General features: G+C 42.2%; 3 protein-coding genes across 3 annotated transcripts; 1 reads left to right on the top strand and 2 right to left on the bottom strand.

Moving 5' to 3' along the window:
- Positions 1 to 2,212: 2,212 nt before the first annotated feature.
- On the bottom strand, positions 2,213 to 3,528 carry LOC308299191 (proteinase-activated receptor 2-like; the record flags this gene model as incomplete). The annotated part of the gene is made up of 2 exons (XM_080742909.1): positions 2,213 to 3,297; positions 3,522 to 3,528. The coding sequence occupies 2 exons, from the start codon at positions 3,526 to 3,528 to the stop codon at positions 2,213 to 2,215; spliced, it is 1,092 nt and encodes a 363-aa protein (XP_080599035.1).
- A 4,060-nt stretch (positions 3,529 to 7,588) lies between these two features.
- Positions 7,589 to 16,023, bottom strand: LOC308299189 (proteinase-activated receptor 2-like; the record flags this gene model as incomplete). The annotated part of the gene is made up of 3 exons (XM_080742907.1): positions 7,589 to 8,670; positions 13,633 to 13,639; positions 16,009 to 16,023. The coding sequence occupies 3 exons, from the start codon at positions 16,021 to 16,023 to the stop codon at positions 7,589 to 7,591; spliced, it is 1,104 nt and encodes a 367-aa protein (XP_080599033.1).
- Positions 16,024 to 16,976: 953 nt separating this feature from the next.
- On the top strand, positions 16,977 to 18,182 carry LOC308299188 (proteinase-activated receptor 2-like; the record flags this gene model as incomplete). Its single annotated transcript, XM_080742906.1, has 1 exon — positions 16,977 to 18,182. One exon carries the CDS (start codon positions 16,977 to 16,979, stop codon positions 18,180 to 18,182), a length of 1,206 nt encoding a protein of 401 aa, XP_080599032.1.
- Positions 18,183 to 20,786: the final 2,604 nt, after the last annotated feature.

Genomic DNA, 20,786 nt, shown 5'->3' with positions numbered 1-20,786 from the left:
AAGGTTTATCCTTAGCCTCTAGGGAGTGCGCTTACAAAGCTTGAAACTGATTGGTGGAGTTATAGGTAAAACCACAAATCGGCCTGTTATAGCGCCACCATGAGGCTGATTTAAAAGAAATTAAGTGGCATTTCTTCCTCGGCCTAGTGGGAACGTGTGTGCGCGATTTCATGATAATTGCACTTTGCGTTTGGGATTTGAGGCATTTTGTTCCAAACGGCTCAATCCTACAAACTTTGGAAGCCAATCTTAGCCAATCAGGATGGAATATGCAAAATCGGACAGATCCGTGTCGATCACATGACTGTCGAGATACTGCCTACCGATTTGTAGGATTTTTGGACAAAATCTGTAAGAGTAGTGCACAGAAATGTGTCTTGCGAACATCGGCCACTAGGTGGCGCTAGAAAAAGCCCATTTGAAAAATTTAGGGCAGAGGTTCTAGATTGGCATCCAGGGAATGTGTGTGCTCACTTTGGCAGCGACTGGGCCAACGGTGACTGAGATTAGCTGCACACAAACTGCGAGGACGCACACACGCACGCACGGACACACGGACGGACGGACGGACGGACGGACGGACGGAGGGGAAAACATACTCTCCCCCAAGCCTTCGGCTGGTGGAGACAATAAAACAACAACAACAGTATTTGCAAGCATCCATGGAGTCCCATAATAAGTCCATCATGAAGATATGCACTGCATACATCTCATGTTTGGTATCAACTCAGCCAAATTAGAACCTTGATGGGGGAACTCCTGAAAAAGTACCAGAAAGCAGGTAGCTTTACTTGGCCTAATGGTAAAGCAAAAAAGGTCGTAACTAGGGTTGCCCGATCCCGATCACGTGATCGGATCGGCCGCCGATATGGCCGTTTTTATAAGATCGGAGATCGGGAAAAAAAATCGTTTTTTTTTTTTTTTTTTTTTTTTCAAAAAAATATTTTCTGGGAGTACTGAAAGTTACAGGTAAGGTGAATGCGATATGAAATGTAAGCTTACCATAATCACAGTAATCCTTAATCATTTTCAATCATATTCAAGGGCTTTTGGAGAAATGAGACAGACAGAGCACTGCAGAGGGAAGGTGATTGTGTCAGACTCTGTGTACAGCTGGCAGCTGATGCCAATAAGTAGTAATTGGCCCCTTGCTAATGGATCAAAGGAAGGCAATTATGTCTCTCTGCACTGTCAACTAGCTCAGTGGTTCTCAACCTGTGGGTCGGGACCCCCAGGGGGGTCCTCAAATTATTTTGGGGGGGTCCCCAGATGATTAACTTAATGTGCAACATTGTTTTCTCTCTCAACAGTAAACAAATCAACATAAAGTTTAAGTGTATAGAGGGTATCTACACATTTCGAAAGTGAAAAATTAAGGACTTTTTAATACCTCTAAAATGACAAATTAAACATTGGCCAAATTGTCAAATATTAAAGCCAGAAATTGTGGTTGCGAGGCGTTGTGAGCATGTAGATCTGCTATTTTCACAATAGAACCGTGTTATACAAAATATACTTCCTCAACTCTTCAGGGTCGGGGGTCCCCAGTTAAAATATGATTATTTTGGGGGTCACGGCCTGAAAAGGTTGAGAACCACTGAACTAGCTGCTACTGCATACTTTTAAAGCAGACTGGTTAATTGGTTCTTAACTTATTTTGTTTCAACTTTAAAAATGGCCAATGTTTTACCAGTTTTTATATAGTTTGTTGATTATTTTTGATGCTGTAATGGTCTATTTTATTTTATTTTTTGAGGTATTAAACAGGTTTTAAAAGTCCTTAAATCGTGACTTCACTGCCAAATTTCAAAGGCCACACCAAAGGTCCGCTGCACAATGATTGAGAAACACTGCACTAGTAGGCCTATATCTATACACTACTCATAAGCTTTGTTTTTAATTTGTTGATTCATTGCTGCACTAAGTGACAGAATGAATAGAATTTTTTTTTCTTAATGCCTTGCCAAAAGATCGGATCGGGAAAGATTGGGATCGAATCGGAAGCAATAATATTTGATCGGTATCGGATCGGGAGCAAAAAAAACCTGATCGGGGCATCCCTAGTCGTAACCAATGAATCACACAGTATCGGTTAAGAAGAGTGCCTCCAGTGTCTCAAAGTGCCTTCATAACAGTATCAGTGGGTCAGACAGTACACTATCGACAGTATCCCAGTGTCTTCCCAGAGTCCTCACTTTTCTCTGTCGTTTGATTAGCAGGTGCTGCTGTCTGTATTCCCAGAGCCAGAGGATTTGTTATTCCTGCAGTGTTTCTCCACAGACTTCAACCTCTCTGCAGCCCTCCTGCTCCTACAAAGCAGTGTGTTCTTCACATGATTTCTGAAGCCATCTGACACAAAGTAGTACATAAAGGGGTCTAGACAACTGTTAAGGCTGGCCAAACACAGAGTGATGATATAGAAGACATATCCATTATTAGTCTCCCCAATGCTCAGCAGATAGTAATAAATCACCAACATTATGTTACTGGGAACGAAACACACCAGGAATGTCACCAGCACCGTCACCATCAACACCGAAGCTTTGTGATGGTTATTTTTTGCTGCTCTGTTAACGTTACGTACCGCCGCCTTCTTTAGGTACCAGAGCATAAGGACATAGGCCACGACAATCACTATGCAAGGAATAAGAAACACAACTGTGACCATTAACATGAAGTAGTAATAAGGGTACTTGACAGAAGCAAATGCATTGTTTATGTCCCATATGACATTGACATCATGGCAGGTGGTAATATTGAGATCTTTGACTCTAACTGTGTGATCATACTGGTATAGAGGAATGGTGGTGGTCCAGATGAAAACCCAGATGGACACACAAACACCAATTGCCACCTTGTTGTTCCCTTTCTGCTCAGAAAAAGGGTCGACCACAACCCGGTACCTCTGTACACTCAGACAGGCAATGAAGAGGATGGAGCAGTACATGTTCCCATAGAAGAACCCCACCAAGACTTTACACATTCCCTCTCCAAAGATCCAGTCATTTCCATTAAAGTGGTAAGCGATCTTTAGGGGGATCCAGATGACAAAAAGCACGTCAGACAGAGCCAGGTTGGCCATGTAGATCGTTGATGGATTCTTCTTCTTGGTCCTGAACAGAAACACCCACAGAGCCATGGTGTTGGCAGGCAGGCCCACAACAAACACTATGATGTAGAGGATGGGGAGGAAGATGGTGGTCAGATGGCTCTTCAGTGTGTCAGCTGTTGCTTTATCCACACAAACTTGGTCCTGGTCCTGGGGGTCCACAACCCCGAGGAAACGCGCCCGTTTTCCTTCAATTAAGCAGACATACACAAAGGTCAATTTCACAGGACCACTAGTAGTCTGTGGACTATTTGTTGAGAAACAGTGGGATAACAGCAAGTGTTACCAAAGCACTAATCTTAGTCCATATCCCCACCCAACACAGCAGTGGTCCCTAGGTTGGTTCTTAGTCAGGGTGGTGGTGGTGGTTTTAAACTCTGTAGTTTTCCCAATGCCACAGACACTCCATTACTAAACATTTACGCTATACTGTAACAATTGTGCCATGTAAAGTAATGTCTCCTTTCCACTAGAAGAAATAATGTGCCATCCCATGTGTAACTTATTTCACAGATTCTACATTCCTTTCCATTCACCACAGCCTGATTCTTTAATTTGTATATATATAATACCAGTAAGACTCCCTAATCGTGAGATAAGCGACCGTCAGGTCGCATGCACAAACTTTAGAAGGCAATCGTAGCGAATCAGGAGGGGAGAGTGTTTTTTGCAGGTCTTTCAGTCCGAGTGTTTCAAAAAAGCAACTGGCTTAAGGCAGCAGAAACTTGTGATTGGCTGCGCGGAGGTGCCGAAAGTCGTGGAGGCGGAGATAGCCTATACCTAAACCTAAACCTTAACCCTAACCTCAGCTCAGTAAAACTAACGCTGGTGAATGCTAACCTGGTAAAATGCTAACCTACCGACGCTGGTGAATGCTAACCTGGTGAATGTTAAACTGGTCGGACCAACAGTGCTTAAAGTTGTACCATGTAACTTTTTTGGAGCGGTGAAAGCGCTCCCAATAGACAGGTATGTCCGTGGGTATGTCCCTGGCTGGGTGGCTGGGTGGCTGGGTGGCTGGCTGGCTGGCCGTGTCCGTAGCCTGGCAATACCTTGAGTGGCCACACACAACACACTAGTTAAAGGAGGGGCGCTGTTTTGTGCAGGCCAGGCACACTCACCACTCACTCACAGGCACAGTTTACAGTTTACAGTTTAGGCATTTAGCAACACACACAGGGTATAGCTGCTCAGATTCACCGCTCCACTTCGAACCGAGGTTTGATTTTTTATAAAACAAATCTTAAAATTGTCCTAACTGTTAAATCGCTAAAGTTTTAGAACACCCACTCCGTTATTTTCAGCTTCTGAAGCCTTCTCTTTATATGTTTTCTATGATCCTGGCCGTGGACCGGATTTCGCGCCAAAATGACGTAATCTGCATCATCTGTATACGTTGTGTATACGTTGCCCAATCACATCGCCGATCATGCACACATGGTACACTACCGGCCAATCACAGCTTATCTGCTCTGGTCTCCAGGAAGCGCCTCTGCTTGGCTACAGTGTTTACCATGGTGAAGGATTTTAACCTCTTAATCCACAAATCCTGGCCAGAAAATTACGTTCTACCATGCGTTCTACCACTCCACGGATTACTATTGGTCGCGGTGGTTTGCGGCGCCGCTCCGGTGGTCCGCGGCGGTGGTCCGCGACGACTCCGGCCGAAAAACGGCCGAAAAAAGCAATACCGCTACTGACCACTAGTTGAACTTACACAGTATAGCTTTAACCCAGTTGCTTTTTTGATACACTCGGACTGAAAGACCTGCAAAAAACATTCTCCCGAATCAGGAGGGAATATGGGAAATGGGACAGATCCATGTTGATGATATGACTTTAGAGATACTGTGTAACGCTTTGCGTGATTTTAGGCCAACATCTTTAGGAGCAGTGTCCAAAAATGTATTTTTTGGACACTGCCTAGAAGAGGTCATGTGAGAAATCAGGGGCGGAGGTTGTGATTTGCCATCCAAGTTGCGTGATTATCATTATATATAATAATCATCATCAGCAGGTAAGGTAAAGCAGTGGTTCTCAACCTCATCAGGCCGTGACAGGTGACACCCCAAAATAATCATCAAATAATTGAACTGCATGGTGATCCTGCACCCTGATAAGGACTCCAGGTACAGTACAGCTACTGCCACGGTAGCTAATGGAGATCCAAAGAGTCAATAAAGCCAATTAAATCAACTTGTGGCCTTACCTGGACATCTTCTGTCTAATGCACTTGATGTAGAAATCCAGGTGAAAAACAGCATAATTGACAGCAGTTGTATTGAAGCCATCATGTCTGTGTGTGTCTTCTTCTCTTGGCACGAGACAATGGAAGAAATGAAACCAACTACTGTAACTAACCAAAGCACTTTTGCTCATTTCCCCTTATCATGTAACCACCAAACCTTTTTATGCATGTGAAATTATCTTTACTGACCAGCTGAACAATGTGTTTGCTGTATATGTATGTGTATGGAGTGTAATTTTAGATGTTGTTATTTATTTATACTAGTCCTTGCCTGTTCGTACCTATGTGCTCCGATTATGTGTAGAGTTTGGGTTATGGGGTGTGCACAGAATATGAGGGATTGAAAGTAACTTTGTAGTTATAGCAATTGGTCAACTCCAAATTTGGCCACTATTTCCGCATGCGGCTGTTACCATGGCGGCGGTGTCAGTGATGTCAGTCATCTCCAAATATGGGCACTGTTTTAGCATGCATATCAGACAGACTTCATTATACAAATCAAGTTTTAGGAGGTGTTTTAGATGTTTTAGAATTGGCATTGGGATGGGATAATCCATGTATTCATTTTTAGAATAATTGGGGGATAATATGGAGAAAGTTATTTTTACTTACTTAACTTATTTATATTACTATTACAATACTATTTTTATTGTGTTGTGTTGTGTTGTGTTGTGTTCAGTTTATACGTGTATTAACAGTGACAGATTCTCTTGATTCTTGAGATCTTACTCAAATTGGAGAATTTAATGTTCCTAACCCTTTTTATGGAGCAGCAAGGAAATAATGGGACAGCTTTGAGATGAGGGATGAGTACAGGCCTATAACCTGCATACCGGTATGTTAACCACTTAGGCCCTATACTGTGTAGAACTTTGTTGTACACAGAATAGTGGAAATAGGCAATGTACGAGCTCACAACGTGTTTTGCGATAAGCCTCCTCTATCAGTACAAGAAATGTTCTTGTCAGTGTAAAAGTGGAGGTTGTGTGTTGGTGGTATATCCATATATGATATGAAACTGGAGCTAGCAGCTCTGTCTGCGGGGGTGTAGAGGACTGCATGAGAGGAGAGGATGTGGTCACAGAGTAGCCTGTAGTGTACCTCAGTGGTTCTCAACCTGTGGGTTGGGACCCCCAGGGGGTTCTCACATGATTTTGGTGGGTCCCCAGATGACAGTGAAGTGACAATTCAAGGAACTCTAAGAAAGGTTGAGGAACCACTGGTGTAGATCATGATAAGCAGTGATAAATGGCTTTTGTCTTGACTTTGATTGATTGATTGAATATTTTATTAGACAAAATGTAGAACAGTACAAGTATAGTCAATACAATAATAAAAAGAAATTGTACAGTAGGCCTACAAGTACAGTTAAAAACCCTGCTTAAAAGGACCATCCCAAATAAGTCCTTTAACGGTCTTATGTCGGAAGTCCAGTATTAAATTCATGGACGCAACAAATAGCAAGTAAAAAAATCATCGCAGTTATAAAAACACTATACAGTATGTACAGGGTAGGACTCTGACAATCTCAGAGGGGAAAGGAAACTCTTGCTGTGTCTGTGGTGATCTTGTGACTGACACCGCAGAGTCAGATGCTTTCCTGTCTACAAGACCACTTCTGCCCTTTTTATGTTTTCATGATCAGTTTCCTCTTATATAGTGCAAATCAGCAAATACAGTAGTGTCTATCTACACTACTTTTTGCAGTGTCATCTTTCAGTTTATTTCATTCTTTATTCATTTGATGTTAATTTGGACGATTATAAGATATTTTGTTTGCAGTCTATCTACTCTGCACACATAATGAAAACAGCAGATATAGCCAACATGTACATTAGCATATTCATCATGGTTAGAGAAGAAGATACAAAATAAAACAACAGTATTTGCAAGCATCCATGGAGTCCCATAATGAGTCCATCATGAATATATGCACTGTATACTGTACATCTCATGTTTGGTATCGACTCAGCCAAATTAGAACCTTGATGGGGGAACTCCCGAAAAAGTTCCTACCAGGAAGCAGGTAGCTATACTTGGCCTAATGGTAAAGCAAAAAAGGACGTAACCAATAAATCACACAGTACTGGATAAGAAGAGTGCCTCCAGACAGTGTCTCAAAGTGTAGCCTACATAACAGTATCAGTGGGTCAGACAGGTCGGAAGGTCAGACAGTACACAATCGACAGTATCCCAGTGTTTTCCCAGAGTCCTCACTCTTCTCTGTTTGATTAGCAGGTGCTGCTGTCCGTATTCGCAGACACATAGGATTTGTTATTCCTGGAGTATTTCGCCGTAGACTCCATCCTCTCCGCAGTTCTCCTGCTCCTACAAAGCAGTGTGTTCTTCACATGCTTTCTGAAGTCATCGTCCACGAAGTAGTACATAAAGGGGTCTAGACAACTGTTAAGGCTTGCCAAACACAGAGTGGTGATGTAGACCCCATATCCATTATTTGTCTCCCCAATGCTCAGCAGAAAGTAATACATCACCAACATTATGTTACTGGGCAGGAAACACACCAGGAATGTCACCAGCACCATCGCAATCAACACCAAAGCTTTGTGACGGTTCTTTGCTGCTGTGCTGTCTACCTTGTTATTGTCCAGGTACCGAAACAGAAGAACATTGGCAACAACAATCACTATGCAAGGAATTAGAAACACAACAGTGGCCATTAACATGAAGTAGTAATAAGGGTACTTGATAGAAGCGAATGCGTCCCTTGAGTCCTTTATGGCATTTACATCATGGCAGGTGGTAATATTGAGGTTTTTAACACTAACTGTGTGATCATACTGGTATAGAGGAATGGTGGTGGTCCAGATGAAAACCCAGATGGACACACAGACACCGATTGCCACCTTGTTGTTCCACCTCTGCTCAGAAAAAGGGTTAGCAATAAGCCAGCACCTCTGCACACTCAGACAGGCAATGAAGAGGATGGAGCAGTACATGTTCCCATAGAAGAACCCCACCAGGACTTTGCACAGCCCCTCTCCAAAGATCCAGTCATTTCCATTAAAATGGTAAGCGATCTTTAGGGGGATCCAGATGATAAAAAGCACGTCAGACAGAGCCAGGTTGGCCATGTAGATCGTTGATGGATTCTTTTCCTTGGTCCTGAACAGAAACACCCACAGAGCCATGGTGTTGGCAGGCAGGCCCACAACAAACACTATGATGTAGAGGATGGGGAGGAAGATGGTGGTCAGATGGCTCTTCAGTGTGTCAGCTGTTGCTTCATCCACACAAACACGGCCCTGGTCCTGGGGGTCCACAACCCCGAGGAAACGCCCCCGTTTTCCTCCAACTAAGCAGACATACACAAAAGTCAATTTCACAGTGATGACAACAAGAATGCAACTCAAATTCCTTTAAGAAATTAATTTACCGGTCGCACACAGTTCATAAGAGTTCTTTGTTTCGGCACGCAGCCTTGCCGAAGTGCATGTCCTTTAAAGGATACTTTCTGTGTGTGCCGATGATGTTATTTTATTCATTATAACCAAACAGTGACCCTCATCATTATATTTCTAATAATCGTAGGTTTTGTCTCTGATCCAAAGTCTAAATTATGGTCTCTCTTGTGGTTTAAAGCAGTTTTTGGAGCTGTGTGGAACACAAGCTCCCTATACGTGGCCGTGTGTGTGGCCGTGTCTGTGTGTCTGTCTGTCTGTCTGTCTGTCTGTCTGTAGCCTACAGGACCTTTTGTGACCACACGAGGGCGCTGTTGTTCAGGCCAGGCCAGACACCCACACACACACACACACACACACACACACACACACACACACACACACACACACACACAGCTCCACTTCGAACAGAGGTTCGATTTTTTTAAAGCAGGTGGTCTGTGGACCACTGGTGGTCCATGAAGGTATTGTATGTGGTCCCTGACCATGCATTTAGTAATGTAGGAAAGTGAAAGTGAATATTTTCATCGGTGGAACAGTGCACTAATTTATTGGCCTGGTGACCTACAGTGTGATGATGCGTCAATGTTGTCTGTTACTGACAAGTCAGAGGTCAAGACATTCCACTGAAAATCTCAAGAAGGGGAAGTGTACACGCGGCAAACCCTAACCTTAACCGCACGCGCATCACTCATACTACATAAGATCCAAATCATCAGTTAATATGAATTTAGTGGGAAGTTGTGGTGCTGTCACACTTGTAACTTGTAATTTAGAAGAAAACAGCAGATCTACACTATTTTAAAAATGTATATTACTCATTTGACATTTTATGACATACCTACCCCTTCTGGGGTTCTGGTTACTAATGGAAACATCAACATAATAAAACCATCAGAGAAATTCCTCAGGTTCTGGAGATTTCAGGTTATGGAAGGTTATGTCCCTTTGTAGTGAAAAAGATCCATCATCAGCAGGAACAGTAAAGCAATGGTTCTCAACCTTTTCAGGCCGTGACCCACCAAAATACTCATATTTGAACTGGTGACCCCCAACCCTGATAAGCAATTTGGTATGTGCAGTAGGTGTTGGGGCATTACATTTAGTTTGACTCGGTTACACAGACAAATATTGTGAATATAGCTAATCTATAAGCTCACAACGCCTCGCGTTGTGAGGCTGAGGCATTGTAAGCTTGTAGATATAAGCTATTTTCACTATTTTTGCCTCTTTGTTATATTATTTGACAATTCTGCAATTTTTTGACCATTTATTAGAGAATCGTTTGTTGACTACCTTTCAGGCTGTAATTCTCCCCCTACCAATCATGTGGGTTGAGAACCACTGCAGTAAAGTCTATGTGTATTGTGTATATGTGTATATTTTTTCTATATGTAAACATCTAATAAAGAATTCATTGTCATGTAAAATGTTGTCATGTAATGTAATGTATTTCTCTGTGGACCCCAGGTTGAGTACAGCTGCTGCTAAGGCGGTAGCTAATGGGGATCATAATAAACAATAAAGCCAATTAAAAATGGAAAATAAGACAACTTGTGGACTTACCTTTAACTGGGGGACATGTACTGGCTAATGCACTTGATGTAGCAATCCAGGTGAAAAACAGCATAATTGACAGCAGTTGTTTTGAGGCCATCATGTCTGTGTGTGTCTTCTTCTCTTGGCTCTAGAGAATGTCAGAAATTAAACCAACCACTGTAACTAACCAAAACAAGCACATTTGCTCGGTTCTCTTTGCGTCAGAGAGTGTGTGTGTGTGTGTGTGTGTCTGTGTGTGTGTGTGTGTGTGTGTGTGTGTGTGTGTGTGTGTGTGTGTGTGTGTGTGTGTGTGTGTGTGTGTGTGTGTGTGTGTGTGTGTGTGTGTGTGTGTGTGTGTGTTTCATTAGGGAAGTGAAACTCGTCTGGTCTTTTAGGAACTATTTACAGAAACCAGACCTAATCTTTTAACATGCAACCACCTAACCTTTTTATGCAAATTATGTTTACTGACCAGCTGTTTTTTGCTGTGTATGTATATCAGGGCATTAACGAAAAAGTGGACAAGACGAGTGAGTCGACTTCATTACACAAGTCGACTCCCACCAGAGAAAGTCGAAAGTCGAAGTTGAAAAAAAAAATCCTTTGTATTTTTTTCTATCATTATTTTTGCTCCATGTGTGCGTCTGTACAGCATTCAAACAGTAGGATTGCTTATTGTCAAGGACGATGATCCAATATTACAGTGCTACATTACATTTGGTATAACATGGTTCTATTGTGAAAATAGCAGATCTACATGTTCACGTTGTGAGCATGTAGATCGGCTATCTTTACAATTTCTGCCTCTATATATTTGACAATTTGGACAATGTTTAATTTGTCATTTTAGAGGTATTAAAAAGTCCTTAAATTGGCACTTTAGAAATGTGAAGATACCCTCTATATACTGTGGAGGCCGAGTGTTTTTAGTAGCATGATTAAGCGGATTTCAATATATACATGTGTGTCTTAGAATAGTAGTTTAAGATACTGTATCACCAATATACTCAATATATCCATGTGTGACTTAGAATAGTAGTTTAAGATATTGTATCACCAATATACTGAAATATAACCATGTGTGCCTTATATTATTATTCATTGAAAGAATACATCATGTATACAGGATAAGTAGTCAAGTGTGTTTTATGTTATTATGCTTTAACCACTAAAACATATCTATATATATGTCATGGAGTCACTTGTGCCTTAATACTGTACGGTATGTGCTTAGTGAGTGCCTCGCAGGAAGACACACAGCCTGTTACAGTAGGTAGGGCCTGCGGGCTATATAACCACACTGCATGCACCTGCCAGTCACCAGCCCTAAAGGAAATGCAGTCTACCAGGCAGGATGAGGTTAACAATACACACTCACATTTGGTAAGAATAGTGCACTCAGGGAGAGACACATGACAAAATTAAAGCTCAGGTTAGACAGACGCAGCACTAAGACGGTGAAACTATAGCAACCACATTTTATGAGCTGTTATGAGCTGGCATATAGGATCTCATAGGAAGGGACCGAACTTGTCACGTAGACAGCCCTACCCTCTCCCAGAGGAGGCCCAAGATCCTTTATATGGTGGTATAGCATGGAAGTTCAATCGAATTCTAAATATGAATGTAGCCCTACCCAGGAAAAAGGAATTGTATCGCCAGGAATGTGCCAACAGATGAGATGTCAAGGACCATTTCTGTAGTCTGTGTGACGTAAAATGAACCTCCAACCTTTCTGTGAGCACTATAAAACCTGCTGATTTCCTGTCTGTATTCACTTGTTGTTGGGACCCTGAGCCCGACATCAACGCCCTGGGTACTCAATAAAACAACAAAGATCAAGACGCCTCGGTCTCTGTTTCCTTACTTATAGGAAAACCACTCTGCCTTAACAATACTTAAACTTTATGTTGGTTTGTTAACAGTTGAGTGAGAAAACAATGTTGCACAATAAGTTAATCATCTAGGGGACCCCCAAAATAATTGGGGGGTCGTGTGTGATGTGATGACCTCTTCAAACGATAAAGTCGACTTCAACTAAACTTTTTACTGAGTCGAGTCGACTTGCAAAAATCACAGGTCGTTAATGCCCTGATATACTGTATGTGTATACACTGAAAAAAGGAAGTAAAACTGTGTTAAAAAGAGCAGTGTGTCACTGTAATGCTCCAGAGCAGGGTTGGGCAACTTTGATGATAGAGGGGGCCACTGTATTTCCACACTCACTCCAGGGGGCCACATTGCATATTGTTGCTGTCGACAGAATCCTCTATCTCCATATTTGAACGTAACTTATTTCGTAAATTGATGTCCCACTCCATCATTCTACTGTCACGAATAAGTAGCTAAAAATAGCCAGTCTACAAGCGCTAAACGTGTCACAATGCGGCGTGTTCTTTATTTAGTTATACTTTATGAACTTTATTACAAATAAGTTGGACATAAAAAGAGTACAATTGTAATACTAGCCATCAAAAACTACTAATATGGACTGAAGTAATTAAAGGAGGTCCTGTTTTGCATGTTTGGAATTAATATAATCAGTATTCCAATATTAACCTGTGGGCCGCATTAAGTGAAGGTGGGGGCCGCATGTGGCCCCCGGGCCGCCAGTTGCCCATGTATGCTCCAGACGTCCAGAGGAAATAGACAGACTCCAACTGAGATTACAGGATCAGATCCACAGTCAGCCCACTAGCAGTTACTGCTTTGTGTGTTGTCAATGTCATAGGTAGATAGAGAAATATATATACAGGCTGACCCAACTGGCACCCTGGGCAATAGACTAAATAACTAAAACCAAAATCATTAGCCCAGTTCAGGCCTAGGGGCTGGCCATCGAGTTAAAGAGCATAATAGCGGTTGGGACAAAAGTGTTCTTAAACAGTTAATTATTGCAAGACAATTGTTCAGCTGCTTAGCATCCTTGTCCATCAGGCTGCCTCCCCAGCAGAGTGCAGCATAGAACAGGACACTTGCCACAGCTTATTGGTATAGAACATATGTGTGCCTGTTCTACCAGTCAGAAGACCATGGGCCTCCTCAGGAAGAAGAGCCTACTCTGTGTCTTTTTATAGACAGCATCAGTGTTCAGAGCCCGACCTCCAACCAAGTGTCAATTGTCTAATGTAATCCTGGGCGCTACACTCCCTCTGCCAACCTGGGGAGAGTAACGTACTGACTTCCTTCTATGCGCTTCCTTCTTTTCATCTGACAGGGGGGGGATTCCACCCAGTTTCTTTCCCATCCATCAGGCTGGCCAGGGCAGGGGAGGCAGTATAGAGACCAGGATTACTGCATGTTTTTTGTGAGGGTACCTAGTACCTGGGAAACACAGGGAGAACATGCAAACTCCACACAGAAAGGCCCTTTTGCCAGCCCCACCTAGGGTATGGGCTCTGATGACACACGGAGCTACCTTTCCACGTAGCGTCTACAACGTCTGCTGCTTAGACGCAATGCACACAATAGCTGGGAGCCTGGGACAACAAATACCACTGCAAATGGTCAAGAAGTTGCCTGCTCCTGTGTTCCTCTGACCTGACAGGGTGAGGTCATGACATGTTTGAAAGGTGTTTGTGACAAGCCAGAGCCACACCACCATTCAGACAGAAAATCAGTTAGCAATGGTGTTCATATGCAGTGGTGGAAAAAGTACTCAAATAAGTAAAAGTATCAATATTGCGATGTAGAAATATTCTGTTACAAGTGAAAGTCCGGAATTCAAAAATGTATTTGATTACAAGTACAAAGATATTGGTATAAATATGTACTTAAAGTACCAAAAGTAAAAGTGCACATTCTCGGGTTGTCTCATTTCAAGTTAGTTAAATGTATAATAATCTTTTGAAAATAGCAGATGATCTACAAGCTCACAGTGCCAACTCCATTGTGAGCTTGTAGATCGGCTGTTTTCAAATGGCCAAAATGTATATAGGACTGAAGTGGTTAATGTATGTTTCGTAATAATATTACAAATCAAAGTATAACTAACGTTTTCAAATAACTGTAGTGGAGTAAAAGTACAATATTTGCCTCAGAGATGTAGTGGAATAGAAAAATAGTGGAAATTGGAAATACTCGAATAATAGTAATGTACAAATAACTCAAAAGTGTACTTAAGTACAGTACTTAGTTACTTAACCACTGTTCATATGATTGAGCCTCCTCTGCTGAGACAGGGGGAACAACATCTAGTGAGCTTTTGTTTTCTATTTTAGTTTCCAGTAAATCCAGCATGTGAAAGTGAAACAAGGGGGAATTTCTTAGCTTTTGGTTTCTATATTAGTTTGTCTAAACCTGCTCTGGCACACACTCATTTGTAACTATCTGCGTGCACACACAAACTCGAACTTGGCAGTGGTCAAACTAGTTTGCGTCCTAGCAGGTTTTTACTTGAATCTTCCAGTTGAAAGTGGCATAAAGGCCAAATGCCAGGCCAGGAAGGCCATCAAATAAATGTCTCACGTAGCCAGACAACTATTCCACATTCTCTGTTTGTCATTTCCGTTCACTAAAATATCTTCACAGCTAATTTTTCAATTTCCATTTCTGGTAAGCAGCAAGCCACATTATGCTTAGACTGTAAAGTCAAAACGGAAGTGAGGAGGAGTTGTTGCATCCGCTTTATCTCTTGATCATTTTCAGAGCTTCCGCATTTGAACGTTGTGGGAGGCAACAGTCTGGCCACGTGAGACTAATGCTTTTAAGTTCACTGAAATAATTAATGTTAAAATCTGTGAAGTAAATAAAAAAGCTGTTTGTTTCACAAAATAACATATTGGTATTAACATTGTATGAAGAGTTTGTGACCTTTTCAGTCAATGGATTCATTAGGGGGGGCATAAAGGCCACTGTGAGCATATCAGTTTTTGCAGGGTCAAAAAGGCCAAACTATATATAGGTATAGGTGGTGACATCAAGAGACACATATTTTCCACAGAATACAACATCCCCTGCGGAGAGTTTGACACGCACGCACACGCACGCACGCACACACATACACACGCACGCACGCGCGCACGCACGCACACACACACACACACACACACACACACACACACACACACACACACACACACACACACACACACACACACACACACACACACACACACACACACACACACACCTTGAAAACAGGATAGAACTTGTAGACACACATTGAAAACGTCACGCTACTAGCTAGAGAGAATGAATGGGGAGGTACTATATATATATAGTTATATACGGTATGATACTAGCATGCATTCAGGGTGAGACTTTCATATAAAACACGCAAAGGCTCAGTAGTCTAGTGAGAAGAGCAAGTCAATAACACAGACCTCCTCAGCAGTCATGGAATTAGTGCGATTATTGTTTTTGGTCATGCTATTTTTCACCTGGAGTTCTACATCAAACGTGACAAGGCCAAAAGGTAAGGCTGGGAGTTTCAGGACAAATTATTTTGAACGTGTCAAAATATGAGAGCTTTATATGAGACTACTATGTTGTTTGGTTGTTGTACTTTATTAGTCAATATGTAGCCTATTAATAATTTAGTGGCCAAGCAGCTTAATTGAATAAAATAAAGTGATAATAATTTTGGCCCGGACAGCTGGCATAGGGGTCCGAGTGCCTAGGCTCAATGTAGCCAGACAGTGTGTCACAGGTTCGAGTGCCGATCCTGACAGCCTTGGCTGTGTGTTACTCACCATCTTTCTCTCCATTTCCTATCAACCTAACCTACACCTATTCTATCAAAAAAGGCATAAAAAGCCTGGATAATTTGAATTGTAGTCCTAATAATACAATTCACACACTGTATCCTATATGTATATATATGTATCCGACAGTATGTAAAGTACCCATATATAAGGCCATTTGGATCCCCCATAAGAAAAGGTATGCAGCTGTCTACTTTGTTACTGTGAAATGTTTTCTCTGCTCATGTCAACCTATCATTCAGACAATAACCACAAAATATATTATATATACATTATAAGACATTTAACCTGTGAAATATCTCTAGGACAACTTATACACTATCACATTTCTTATGTAAATGTTAAACATAGTATGAATGAGAATTGTTGTTTTAGAAAATAGAAAGACAACAATATTAACTAAATAATAAGAAGACTAACATAAAACATCACCTAAATAGATGTGTATGCTGTGTATTCCAGATCGTATTATCACGTCCATTTTTACAATATATATCTTACTAAACTACAACTAAAATTATTTTGCATAGCCTACTAGGCATGAAATCATATCTTCAAGCATGAAATGTATCGCCATATAACGTTAATAGAAACATGATGAAGTGAAGAGGGTTGCTATTCAATTATTCAATCAATGAAAAGAATCATCAGCACGGATGCCTTGCCTGTTACATCAGTATGATGTGCTTATGTAGATAATAGATATCCTTCTGCAGATTTCCGTGAGAGCTGGTATTCTTGTTATGCCGAGAGTAGACGTTAAACATGTTTGAAAGTGAAACATCCCTTTAAGTTACCTCTGTTCATTTTAAACTATTGTAAAACTGACTTTTGTGTACGTTGGCTTTCTTATAGGAAAAAAAGGCCGTGGTTCCATTGAGCATGTGGACCGCCGGGATGTGGATGAAGCAACAGATGACAAACCGGTAAAACGTGGTAATATAGGGGTTGTTGTGATGAAGCCATCAACAACACAAGTTGTTGTGTTGAACAACAACTTCAATGTTAGTGGGGTTAATGGAGATGGAGAATTGAGAGTGGATAATGCAACAGCTATTAAAGGAAAAGACCCACGTGGTCTCACTCATTTTATTGAGAACTCCCAGGACCAGGTCCTAGTTCGTGTGGATGAAGCAACAGCTGACTCACTGAAGAGCCATCTGACCACCATCTTCCTCCCCATCCTCTACATCATAGTGTTTGTTGTGGGCCTGCCTGCCAACACCATGGCTCTGTGGGTGTTTCTGTTCAGGACCAAGAAGAAGCATCCATCAGCGATCTACATGGCCAACCTGGCTCTGTCTGACGTGCTTTTTGTCATCTGGATCCCCCTAAAGATCGCTTACCACTTTAATGGAAATGACTGGATCTATGGAGAGGGGCTGTGCAAAGTCCTGGTGGGGTTCTTCTATGGGAACATGTACTGCTCCATCCTCTTCATTGCCTGTCTGAGTGTCCAGAGGTGCTCTCAGGCACTTTGTGAGCAGAAAGGGAACAACAAAGTGGCAATTGGTGTCTGTGTGTCCATCTGGGTTTTCATCTGGACCACCACCATTCCTCTATACCAGTATGATCACACAGTTAGAGTCATAGACCTCAATATTACCACCTGCCATGATATCAGTGCCATATGGGACACAAACAATCCATTTGCTTCTGTCAAGTATCCTTATTACTACTTCATGCTTATGGCCACAGTTGTGTTTCTTATTCCTTGCATAGTGATTGTTGTGGCCTATGCCCTTCTGTTCTGGTACCTGGAGAAGAAGACGGTGCATAACGTAGACAGAACAGCAGAAAAGAACCGTCATAAAACTTTGATGTTGATGGTGACAGTACTGGTGACATTCCTGGTGTGTTTCATCCCCAGTAACATCATGTTGGTGATTCATTACTATCTGCTGAGCATTGGAGAGACTAATAATGGATATGGTTTCTACATCACAACTCTGTGTTTGGCCAGCCTTAACAGTTGTCTGGACCCATTTATTTATTACTTTGTGTCAGATGACTTCAGAAAGGATGTGAAGAACACACTGCTTTGTAGGAGCAGGAGGGCTGTGGCGAGCATAGAGTCTGCGGAGAAATATTCCAGGAAGAACAAATCCTATGTGCCTGGGAATACAGAGAGCAGTAGCTGCTTATCAAACAGAGGAGAGTGAGGACTCTGGGGAAACTCTGGTGTACGATGGGATACACAGCCTGTTCTTCCTATTCTGTTCCTGACCCACCAATATTTACTGTTATGTTCACCTTGTGACTGGGGAAGAATAGATAGGACTCTTCATAACAATAGAAACAGCGTGATTGGTCACGCTACATGCTGAAAAGGTGGGATGACACAAGTTACGGCAATAAAGATAATAACTTCTGCAAAAAAGAGAAACCATCACCCCCACATGTGTGCACGGTGAAAGGTGGTCACTTTTGCCGCTGCACAGCAGCACATACAGTACCAGAGGTGACACTGTTAGCACATGCAAGAATATACAGAATAATGTCTAAAAACGATTTAACTTGAATAACATGCATGTTCATTTGTTAAGGCCAGTCGTATTTTTTATCTTGTATTGCATAATTATTTGGTGGTTATATTACTTGTAGCTTGTATTTTATATTTCTGTTTCCTGTGTTCTGGAAGTGGAGAACTGTTTGCCAAATCGAATCGACTGACACCCGCCTGTGTCAAATTTAATGAATGATCACCTGAAACTGCCGGCCGCCTGCCTGCAGGGAATACTGTAGGACACTGATAAAGTAGCCTGTTGAGACATGAGAGGACTGTTTAGCCTCGGCAGCAGGGAATCGGTCCCTGCTTCCTCTCACATCAAACCAAACCAAACCAAAACAAACCTTTGTTGTCTCCGCCAGGAGAGTATGTTTTCGCCCCTGTCCGTCCGTGTGTGTGTGTCCGTGTGTGTGTCCTTCCGTCCATCTGTCCGTCTGTGTGTGTGTGTGTGTGTGTGTGTCTGTCCGTCCGTCTGTCCGTGTATGTGTCCTTCTGTCCGTCCGTCCGTCCGTCCGTCACACCTGTGTGAACTGAGCCGTGGAGGTGGTGTGTGTGTGTGTGTGTGTGTGTGTGTGTGTGTGTGTGTGTGTGTGTGTGTGTGTGTGTGTGTGTGTGTCTGATTAGTTTGTTATCAGCTTATCTCCGGCGGCATTGGACCAGTCGTGGCACAACTGTGCACACACACTCCCTAGATGCCAATACAGAACCTCTGCCCCACATTTCTAACATGGCCCTGTTCTAGCGCCACCATGAGGCCGATGTTTGCAAAACACATTTCTGTACACTACTCCTAGACAGTCGGTAGACAGTATCTCTACAGTCATGTGATCAACATGGGTCTGTCCGATTTTCCATATTCCATCCTGATTGGCTACAATTGGCTTCCAAAGTTTGCTGGATTGCTCAGGTTTTTTTAAATGCCTCAAATCATGAACACAACGTGCAATCTTGGTGAAATTGGTCTCGCACGTTCCCACTAGGCAGTGGAAGAAAAAATGCCATGTAACATTTCTCAAATCAGCCTCTTGGTGGCGCTATAACAGGCCAATTCATCTTTTTAACTTTAACTCCACCGATCAGTGGAAAACTTTGTATGCGCACTGCCTAGAGGCTAAGGAAAATCCTTTGCTGTGCATTTTTCACATTTGACTTTTATAACGCCACCAGGAGGCCAACTTATGTAAAACACATTCTTTGCTATTACTCCATCAGATTTTCTCCAACAATCACGCAAATCAGTACACAGTATCTCTATAGTCATGTGATCAAGACCGATCTGTCCGATATTTCATATTCCATTCTAATTGGCTAATATTGGCTTCCAAAGTTTGCAGGATTGCTCAGTTTTTGAACAAAATGCCTCAAATCATGAACGCAGCTGGCGATTACCGTGAAATTTACCACACATATTCCCACTAGGTCAAGGAAAAAAAACCTTTTCACATCGGCCTGTTATAGCGCCACCAGCAGGTAGAGTTTTGCAAAACACATTTTTGGAACACAACGCCTCAACTCATGCATGCAGCGTCCGATTGCCGTGAAAGGCCGAAGATTGGCGAAGAAGACACACCACCCTTTTCACATTGGCCTATTATAGCACCACCAGGACGCCCTAACCCATGGCGAAGACCTATGCTCGGAAAAGCACTGCTTCTAGTTTCAGGCTTTGTTCTTTTCATAGCCGCTTCTGTGGGTTTGTGTTTGTCTTTTATGTCAAGGTCCTTTGTTTGTATAAATACTGTATGTTTTTTATCAAATCTTTGTAACCATTTTACACTTTTTTGTAATAAATATTTTTATTGTGACCAAAGGTCGCAGTTTACAATGAGAAACGTCACAGCTTGTTCGTGTCCGTGTAGACGTGTACACATTTTTAAGGTCTATGGGTTTGCCTTTCTGACATCATGCTCTGATGTCACTGTGATGTCAGGGGAACCACTCTACCAGAATGGGTTTGCTGCTCTGACATCACGCTCTTGTTTCACTGTGATGTCACACTAACAGAATCCCTTTAATGCCCATATATGGAGTTCCCTGATGTCATCAATATTAATGATTCCCTGTTAGAGAGATTCCTGTGATGCCAGGGGGAACAAATCCCTTTTATGCCCATATATGGAGATATGGAGATCCCTGTGATGCCAGGGGAACAAATCCCTTTTATGCCCATATATGGAGATCCCTGATGTCCACATACCTGATGTCCACAAACCCGGATGTCCACATCACTGTGTCGCTTGTCGCCCTGAGGCGTCTT

The sequence above is a fragment of the Nannobrachium achirus genome, assembly GCF_963921795.1.
Source record: "Nannobrachium achirus genome assembly, chromosome: 15".
In the NCBI taxonomy this organism is placed as follows: Eukaryota; Metazoa; Chordata; class Actinopteri; order Myctophiformes; family Myctophidae; genus Nannobrachium; species Nannobrachium achirus.
Note: the sequence above shows the minus strand (reverse complement) of the source record. Positions and strands in the feature narration are given on the sequence as shown.